General features: G+C 38.4%; 1 protein-coding gene across 1 annotated transcript; it reads right to left on the reverse strand.

Moving 5' to 3' along the window:
- Positions 1–2859: 2859 nt before the first annotated feature.
- LOC122014447 (NADPH--cytochrome P450 reductase 3-like) lies at positions 2860–9622 on the reverse strand. Its single transcript, XM_042570679.1, has 18 exons — positions 9068–9622; positions 8927–8986; positions 8760–8836; positions 8633–8690; positions 8458–8541; positions 8337–8373; positions 7913–7982; positions 7571–7762; positions 7379–7471; positions 6220–6445; positions 6056–6139; positions 5792–5943; positions 5622–5718; positions 5229–5378; positions 5050–5127; positions 4821–4943; positions 4619–4732; positions 2860–3351 (listed from the first exon to the last, which is right to left on the reverse strand). The coding sequence occupies exons 1-18, from the start codon at positions 9395–9397 to the stop codon at positions 3271–3273; spliced, it is 2106 nt and encodes a 701-aa protein (XP_042426613.1). The 5' UTR covers positions 9398–9622; the 3' UTR covers positions 2860–3270.
- Between the last annotated feature and the right edge of the window lie 425 nt (positions 9623–10047).

Below are 10047 nucleotides of genomic sequence, written 5' to 3' on the forward strand. Positions count from 1 at the left end.
ACAAAATTTTATTGATGTTCAAGATAAATTCAGAAATATCCAACCATCCAACATTCTAAATTTATCATCCCATTAAAAATAAAATACCCTGCAATGAATGAACACCATAATTCAAGGCACTCCATTTGCTCTACTATATGTTACACGAGCACGGATATTCTGATCCGTAAAATATGAACTAGAGGATGAGCCACCCTCCACCATTGATGGAGAGTGATGATCAATTTATTTTACACGTGGGACCATTACTTTCTACCAATAATAGAGAGTAACCCATCCTCTGATCCGTATTTTACAGACCAGAAGATCTAAGCTGACGTTACACATGTGAACTATCCGTATAGATAATTTTCTTGTCCTTATAATTTTTACTCCATGTAGATGAAAAAAAAAACACTTTTTTAGTAGAAATATAGGAAAGGAAGAAAAATATAGAATATTTTTTAAAAAAAAATTGAACATAAAATTTAAAATTCATTGAGAAATTTTTTTTATTGGATTTTAAATTTAATTCATAATTTTTAAACTATTTTAGTTTCTGTTTTAACTTAAAGACAATAGTTAGCACTAAAATGCCAAAAAAAACATAGATTATTATTTTTTACATTCTCATGAAAATCATGAGGGGTGATTCGATATAAATTTTCATATTAATCGAAAAATTACATTTTAAGACTAAAACCACAAAAAAATTATGAAACAAAAATTTATTTATTTCATAAAATAATGAAATACTTTCTTCTGTTTATCTAATAGATATAGATTTATAAAATTATTTTAAATCCTTTTTTATCCATCCAAATCAAACAAAAAATATTTTCCTCCCTCCCAAATCACAACTAGACCTCAAGCAGCCGTGGACAATAGCCCCATGCAAACACAAAGCAACAACCCCTCACGACACAAAGGGCAACCCTGCGTAACCACATAGGACAATTGTTAGCCCCCTAACTTGGTGGCTTGACTGGACATAAGAATTAGCTCGTTACTTTTTTGATCCAGTCTATTGGACATGCACGCGGGGCACGCAACATGCTAAGCAGCGAAGACTTTGGATAGCGTGTGGGGGCTGTCCAAGCCCAAGTCTTATAGGAGACAGACTTAGCAAATGTTTGAGGCGTGGCATACGTGCAAGACATGCCAAGCGAAGCGGCAACGCGGAGTTGTCCAAGCCCAAATTTATAGGAAGTAGACTCGGCAAACTAGCATACGTGGCATGGGCACAAGCCATGCCAAGCAATAGACTGACAATGCGCAGGCATTGTCCAAGCCCAAGTCTGCAGGAGGCGGACTTAGTAAACCAACGGGCGTGGCATGAGCGCAAGCCATGCCAAGTAGTGAAGCGACAGCACGAGGCTGCCTAAGCCCAAGTCATGCAGAAGGCAAAGACTTGGCAATCCAGCAGGCCTGGCGTGCACGCAAGACATGCCAAGCAACGGCGCGACGACGTGGGATTATCCAAGTCCAAGTCTTACAGAAGAAAGACTTGGCAATGATCCAGGCATGGCTTGTGCACGAGGCACGCCAAAGTAACGGATACGGTAGTACGCGGGGTGCTACCTAAGCCCAAGTCATGCATATGGCTGACTTGGCAATCAGGCGAACAAGGCATGTGTGCTGGGCATGCCAAGCAGCACCAAAGGAGCGGACATATGGACTTGTCCGTGGCGTCAAACGAGCGGGCAGATGGACTTGTCCATGGTGACAAAGACATAGAGTCATGGGTCGAGCACTTGGCGTGTATACATACTTTGGCGCGGGGCTAAAGAAGTGGAGTCATGGATCGAACACTGGGCAGACAGATGAACTTGTCCATGATACCAAAGGCGAACAAATGGATTTGTCCGTGGTGCCAAAGAAGCGGAACCATTGGGCAAACATTGGGTGGACAGATGGACTTGTCCATGCGTGCAGATTGGCACTTGGCGTGGACCAATGTAATAGAGTCATGGGGTAACGCATAAGCAGTGCATAACACTTGGCATAGACCAATGCTGCATGATGCTAGGGCATAGCACAAAGTGTGCAAGCTGCCATTTGGCATGATACCAGTGCAGCCAACATATGTGGACAAAATGCTTTTGTAAGTTAAGTTAGTTTTGTACATGTGACACAAGCAGTTGGTGTAACCATCATTAACCTCCATTATAACCATCATCTATGCATGATAAATAGGTAAGGTGTGTCATTGACAAGAGAGGAGTGCAAAGGGTGTACATTGTAAGTAAATTTGTGAACTTTGTGAAGACGGAAAAAATTGTGAGCAAATCATAAGAGATTTGTATGGACAAATCATGAGCAATTTATAAATGAATCTGTATTGTTCCATTCATATTCCTTTATTAGTGAGAATAACAAACGTTAAGAGTTTTCCTATACTCGTGTGTGTTGCTTGCTGAGGCTTTCTCGTGGCTTTTGAAATACCTTTGCATTGGGATTTCTTGTACCCCAATGGTGGATTCATTGATAGGTTGAGTTAAGTGTAGTACTTGATTGTCGTGCAAGAAATTTTTTAAATTAAAAATTTGCCCATGAATAGCCCCACGCGAATGCAAATGGCAACCCTGCGTAACCACATAGGGCAACCCTACACAAGGTCACCAATCACGACTGCATAGCCATACACAATCACAATTGTATTTTTTATTTCTTCCTTCGTCTTTCTCTTCCTATTTTTTTCAGATAATTTTTTATTCTCTTTCCTTTGCCTTTTCTCTAAAAAAAACCGCTTCAAAGTAACCAGAGGGAAATAATTTTGGTTTTGTTCAAATGACATTCATATTCAAATTACATTTTTAAACAAATTGGCTAAAATTGATTTTAAAGGGAAAATAAAGATAACTAATATAGAAAATTGGATAATTAACAAAGCAGCTCATAGGAGGAGTATATTTAAAACTCTTTCAACAGATAAAAGTAAAGAAGTATGAGTTTGGGTTGAGGTACTAGTCTAACATGAAGGAAGCTCACAGTCCAATCACACCAGACTTGGGTATATTAATTATGATCTCCCTAAGGCTTCACACCTATAATTCATAATCACTACAGTGATTTGTAATATATATATATATATATATATATATATATATATATAAGGAACAAAAAACTCTGCCCAGATGGCTAAAAGAATAATAATGTGATTGAAGGGCAATGCAGATCACGTTCCCTAGAACCTTATTAACTTGGGGATTCTGGAGTTTTCAATCAAGTTGTTGTCGAAAAGAGTATTACCGAAGAGAAGTTGTTTGAGGGGAAGCATGGGGAAAGAGCTCACCACACATCTCTTAAATATCTACCTTCCATTTGCAAGCTCTTCACGAAGCTCTCTGTCTTGGAGCTATCCATAGACCCCTGAAAAAGAAACTGATGAATTATCCATATGCAAAAAAAAAAAAAAAAAAAATCCAAACAATTGATTTATTTCTACAATTCTTGAATGTGTACGGCGGAAGTAGATCAAGAGTTCAATTAGCCGAAAACTCACATAATTCATTAATGAAGGAGCAAACTTATCTTAATATCATTCAATACGAAAGGAAGACTCGCATGAGTGAAGGAGCAAATTGGTAGGCGGATTAATAAATGAGTCTATTTTGAAACATATTTGATTTTCAGTTCCTATCTAATATATAAGGGTAGGGTAATCTTGTAGTTAATCGATAAACGTACTAAATCGCATATTTTTATTTCAAAAAAAAATTACTTTACGAATTTATCCCAATGTTTAACAATGCATAAATTTTGCGACAAAAATCAAAAGGGCGCCATTTTTTTTATTGAAATCATCAATAGAAGGCTCCTTTTTAATTTATCATCAAAACATCATCCTATCCCCCTCAGCCTAATTTTGTTTTTAAAAATATCTTTATTTTCAACGTTATTGTAGCAACTATAATTCATAGCTACTGTAACTTAGACACTTTAACTTTAGTTAACACTAGTAACACTATGATCTAGCAACTAGGAATATAGGTGTTACAACATGAATACTTTATCTTTGGTCAACGCAAATGAATATTATATTATAATAGCTATAAATCGTAACTACTACAACATAGATACTTCATCCCTGACCTACATTATGTTATAACAATTACAAATCCATAACTGCTACATCTGCAGTTATAGTAACTATGAATAGTAGTTGCTAGAACTATATAGCGGCTAGAACTATATTAAAGTCATTTTTTTCTATGTTGTAACCGTTACTAGAACGACTCAAAAATAAAGATATTGTTAAAAATACAAATGAGGTGAAGCGGGGTGGGGTGGGGTGGACACTTTTAATTTTTACCCTGAATTTTTATAATCACTACTAGTTAGGATTAGAAATATAGGATTAGTTCACCTATATTTTTGAAGTAGAACTTTAATGATTGGTGTTTGCTTGTACACGTAGACTCAATGACATGCACATGTAGAACATAATGGCCTAACTTTTGCCAGATAAAATCTTTTAGGTTGAGTTTACTAGGGTGGAAAGTTAGACTGAGGAAAATAAAGAGAGAAAATGAATGGATTACTCACCCTTCCCTCTCTTATTTCAACCAAATTAAACCTAAGGAAATCATGGTCATCAGTAAGAACATGTTTGAAAGTTTGCACATAGTCAACATACCTGCTCCTGAACTATAGTATGAAGAACTCTATGGACATCTCTGGCCATGCCCTTGGCATCACCGCAGACGTAAATATATCCACCTTGAGAGATGATGTTCCAAAGTTCAGATGCCTAGGAGTAATGTAAAAGAAACAAAAGTTATGATTTAAGAGGTGAGGAAATAATGACATGAAAATGAAGAAAAGGGAATTTGTCCAACTTTCTCTGTCATTTTATGTTGCACGTATTGCTTGGTTGGACCGTCACGGGAGAAGGCCACGATCAGCTCAGAAAGTGCGCATGTTTCGATAAAATTGTTCAACTCACCCTCATAGATGAAGTCCTGCAAAATTTAAGAGCCACATGAGTTATGAAGTGAAAAAAAAAAAAAAAACTGAAGTTTTAACAGATTCTAAACATATCGGAGGATGCACTGTGTTTTATCGCACCATTTTACGGTTCCTGCATCCAAAGAAGAGAATAGCATGACCAAGTTCCACTCCCTCCTTTTTCAATGCCAACCTTTCCTGTGAGAGGCAAGTATACATAGTGTGAGAACCAGTAATTGATTAGGTATGATCATGTTTCATGTTAGCAAGAAAGTAACTCTTGGTAAAAATGTAGAAACCTGTAAGAAGCCCCGGAAAGGCGCCAACCCTGTGCCAGGTCCAATCATGATGATAGGAACGGAAGGATCCGTAGGCAGTTTAAAGTTTGACTGCCTGACAAATATAGGAGCCCAACTGCATTGTTGGTTCTCTTCCAGAGGAATGGAATTCTGTGTAACGAAGACTTTCATTGTAATAAGACTGAAATATCTTTATAAGAAAAAATAGAAAGAAAAAAATTGCAGTAGTAATCTGAAAGAGCAACAACTTGATTTAGTTTTATGCATTGATCAGGATTGAAAATGACATAGAACGAAGATGTGGAAAGAAAGCATGCATGGCTGTCATGCTGTAGTTCAATTATTCAATCAAGGCATGCAGGTACAAAAGGGCTAAACCACACAGAAAAGTACCTTCATCCAAGTGGAGCAAACCCCTTTATGGATCCTTCCAGTTGGTGTCTTTTCATAAACTAATGCACACGTCACGTGTATTCTAGTTGGTGCCATCCTGAACAGGAGCAATCCAACGTGAGTCTGTTGGATAAATGAAAAACAATCCGAGATTACGAATTTATTATTACCTTGGCGATGAGGAAATTGAGTAATATCTTGGCTGCAAGCGTGGGGCTACTGCAGCAAAGAACACTCCTAGTGGAGGCTTTACAGATGGAAATTCAGTCATAACTTCAAGAAGACTCCTCTGACTAGCGATGACCCATTGAGAATATTCATCCTGCATAAACAAATTTTATTTAGGTAAGAATTTGTGAACAAAATTTATTTGGGCAACAATTTTGCGCAAGTTCACAACAAAAAGTTTGTGCAGTCTCAGGAAAAAAGCTAACCTTTCCAGCAGGTGAAGCCAAAAATCTAAGTCGCTCCGCGTCACTAGGATCTGATGCGTGTGCAGCCAGAGCAAGTAAAGCACTCTGTGTGTTTAGCAGAAAAGATTCAGGTACAAGCTTAGGGGCACAACAATATAAACTAGTTAATAGGAGCAACAAAACACCTTTTTTGGTGAATTTAGAAGATCAGCGTATTGGGTAAGAGCAGATTTTAGAGTGCATGGCGATGGGAAAGGAAGTGATAAAGAGCCTCCAAGTGGTGTACCATCCTCCTTGTCAGCATGGATAGAAAAATATGTGTCGGGTGAATGACCTAATAGCTTCGCAGCCTCCTCTACTATCTCTGTACAATTCTCTGCGAATACACCAACATGATCCCCTGTTTCGTACCTGAAAAAATAAAAGGTCCAAACTGGTTACTAGAATGTCAAATTCCATAATTGTAAATGAGCATGTTACTTCAACAATTTGTCTACCTGTTCAAAAGGATGCTTGTAGTTTAGAAATGCAACTTCCAATGCATGAGTACAAAAACATATCAACTTTTAGAATACCACAATGATTCATAATGATGAATACCAAAGGTGAAGGATCAGAATCTTACACATAATGTATCTCAAGAATAAAAGTTAGGTCAGGTAGCCACTCTATGAAGACATTCAGCTTAATTCTGTATATCTAAAATTCCTGAACATCACAGGTTGATATGACTATACATGCAACATTTGATTAATCATGGGGAAAATTTGAAAGTGATCGTTCATCAACAAGTGAAGATTAAGACGCTTTAGATAGACATATGGAACCAAAATTATAGTTGATGGGGCAGTTTCAATTGTTTGATTCAAACTAGTGGGGCAAATCCTAAAATATTTAGATAGAATGTAAAACTATTTTATGCAAAATCAAAATTGTTTAAAAATTAGATAATTTCAATCATATTTGGAATACATGGCTACTAGCTAGAGTAACAGTAATTCTTTGTTAGTGCCATCTACAAGAACTACTTGGTAGCAATTAACTGGTTTCTTATAAAATATGCGTGCACTGTAGTATTTAATATTTGCTCTGAAACAAATTCATCTAGAGGCAAGATTGTCAAAAAAAATCTCGAATTGATTCAGAGGAAGAAACATTCTCTATGGACAAAGAATAGTAAACAAAGTAAAACACACAACACCAACTCAACAAATGAAATTTGGTCACCGTTCACCAAATAGATTAGCACGTAAAGTATCAAATTCAGATAATTACATAAATTGCATGTAGCTACAGCAATAAATAAGAAACAATGCTTCAAAATGATACAACAAATAAGCTTACGTCAAGCTTGTGCCAGCAATGTCAAACTCCAAATGGATGCAGGATCGATCTGAAGCTGAAGTATGGAGTTCTCGTCGCACAGCCACATCAGCCCTTGAAGAGCCATATGTTGCATTAGACATGACTTCTACATTAAGGGTGTCTCATATCCTATAGTTTCTAAATTTTTCATGAATAGAGTAGTATCTTTACCTGCATGGATGTTGTATATCATAAACAGCATGGCCATTTGCAAAACTAAAACTTTTATCCGGGAATGAAACTTCTTCGGGTTTGATAAAAACAATCCGATATTCAGGAATAGCAGCGGTATATGGAGTAGATGCACCTACATCATTTTCATCCTGAAGCAACTTATCCAACTCTGGCCAAAGGAGTTCCTTCCTAGTAGAATATCAATTCCACCATTATAGAGTGAATAATGAAATAAAAAATACAAAAAAAGAGAGAGGCAGGAAAGGATAACAGAAAGAGTGCCTGGTCAACATTGAAATTAGATGGGCACAAGTATAATATTTTGCTGATACAACATACCATGCAGAGAAGTCATCTTCAATACACTGATCATCATCTCCCGATCCCACTTGGACAATGCGCTTGCCACCTATGCAGCACAAAAATGTTGGAAAATCAATCTGGTCAAAATTGATTCCTATCTTTAATTTTGATAAACGCATTTACAGCCTTCCCATATTAAATTTCCTTATATATAGTGAAAACCAAAACAAAAAACTAAAGTCTCCAAGTAACTCTTCATATTAGGGCATGTTAAAGCACACTCCTCATTTGTTGTAGTAACTTTCAAAAATCTCTCTCAAAAACACAAGTTAGATGCTCTTGAATGACATGATTGTGTCATGGGCTTTCAACCAAAGAAAACAAGCGACAGAAGATAAAGACAATCCAAGTAACAAAAACAATGAGTCAAATAATCTTTGCTAGACAAAAGTGCTTATACCTTGGTCTGCAAGCAATTCATCGACCACCTTGGCAACCTTTTATTATGCAAGCAACATTAAAAGATATGTCAGTCCAGAGGTTAACACAAAGTGGTCTTGAATAGTTCTTCTTCCACAGACCTTATTGAAATGCTCATATTGCCGATTGCCCAAGCCAAACACAGCAAATTGCAGATGTTCTAACCAAGTTTCTCTCTCTTTCCCCTGTAATCAATCGAGATACACTATCAGTAAGCAGGTAATGTTGAAGGATCAGTGAGAAAACATATAAATGAAATGCGCATGTTTCCAGAACCTCTGTAAGCCATTTGTAGAACTGAGCAGCATTATCAGTCGGCTCCCCGTCTCCATACCTATATATAGGACCCAAAGTGATCAGCTCAAATTTCTGCAGAAAATAGTTCCCAGTTTGTACTACTTACGTGGCCAAGAAGAACAAAACCAAGGTCTCTTTTTTCAGTTTCTCCTCGTACTCATCATCCTCAGTAGCATATTCGTCCTGCAATTTGGGAAAGTACATATCACTAAAAAAATAAAGTCCGATCAATATTTATCAAATTATCACAAATCAGGGTGGACACGATCTTACGATATCCACAACTTTGAATATGGCATTAGGGTACCGTGCCTTCGCCTCGTCGGCCAGCGCCTAACACGGCCAAGGAAAAAAAAAGCTCCTTAAGAAAGGAAAAGCAAATTCAAAATCAAACCATAGATATCAAACCCAAACCTTAGCGAACCCCTCGGCTGTCCCGGTCTGCGTGCCGAAGAAGACGGTGACCTTCTTCTTCCCGTCGTCATCCTCCGCCTCACGCTGCAGTTTCACCGCCAGTGGCTTCGGAGGCTCGGCCGGATTCTTCCCGCCAAATCTCCTAAAGAAGAAGATCACGGCGCATCCGACGAACACGGCGACGGAAGTAGTCAGGATCGCGAGAAGCCGCTGGTTTTCTGCGATCGCAGCCGCGGCGTCCGCTCCCGAGGCAAGGCCGTCGCCTCCGAGGAAGGTGACGATGGCCGAAACGAGATCCTGAGGCGATGCCTTCCATGAACCAGTCTGCATCGCGGCCCGTGAAAGATCGCTCGACGAGATACAAACTCCCGGGCGGATCTCTTCCTCCTACTCCTCCGCCTCTCTCCCCGCTCCGATGATGCTCGACGTGACGGATACAGAGATAGAGAGAGGTTGCGGAGGAGCAGCGAGCGACGTGCAGTTGTTGGGTAGCCGGTTGGAAGAGTAGACGGCGACACGAGAAGACACCAGAAGGTGGGATGTGTGGTTTTGGAAATATCACGTCGTGGGAAAGGAGGACATAAACGCGTGGAGACGGAACGTAACGGCCGTTATGATGCAGCGTAACCGGAGTTACTTTTTTTTTTTTACAAGGTATCGAGTCTTTGAACTGATTAATCTTGTTATCTGGGTGATCGATCTGCTCTAAAAATAATATTTACCGATTATTAAAATAAATCGAATAGAAGCGCTCATGAAGATTCATTCAGGCGGCCAACGTAGATTTGTTTTTCATTAAAATTTTTTTTTTATATAATTACTAGATTCCTTAATTATTTATGGACTTAATTGTCCCAGAGGCCAGAGTCGATTTTATTTATGAGCCTAGAGGGCGTGTCACGTGTGCGAGTGGTGGGTGTACTGGGTATGGGAACGCGTGGGTGGATGTAAAATCAGAAAAAAAAATATTTATTTTTTAT

This window comes from Zingiber officinale, chromosome 8B, assembly GCF_018446385.1.
Source record: "Zingiber officinale cultivar Zhangliang chromosome 8B, Zo_v1.1, whole genome shotgun sequence".
Classification (NCBI taxonomy): domain Eukaryota; kingdom Viridiplantae; phylum Streptophyta; class Magnoliopsida; order Zingiberales; family Zingiberaceae; genus Zingiber; species Zingiber officinale.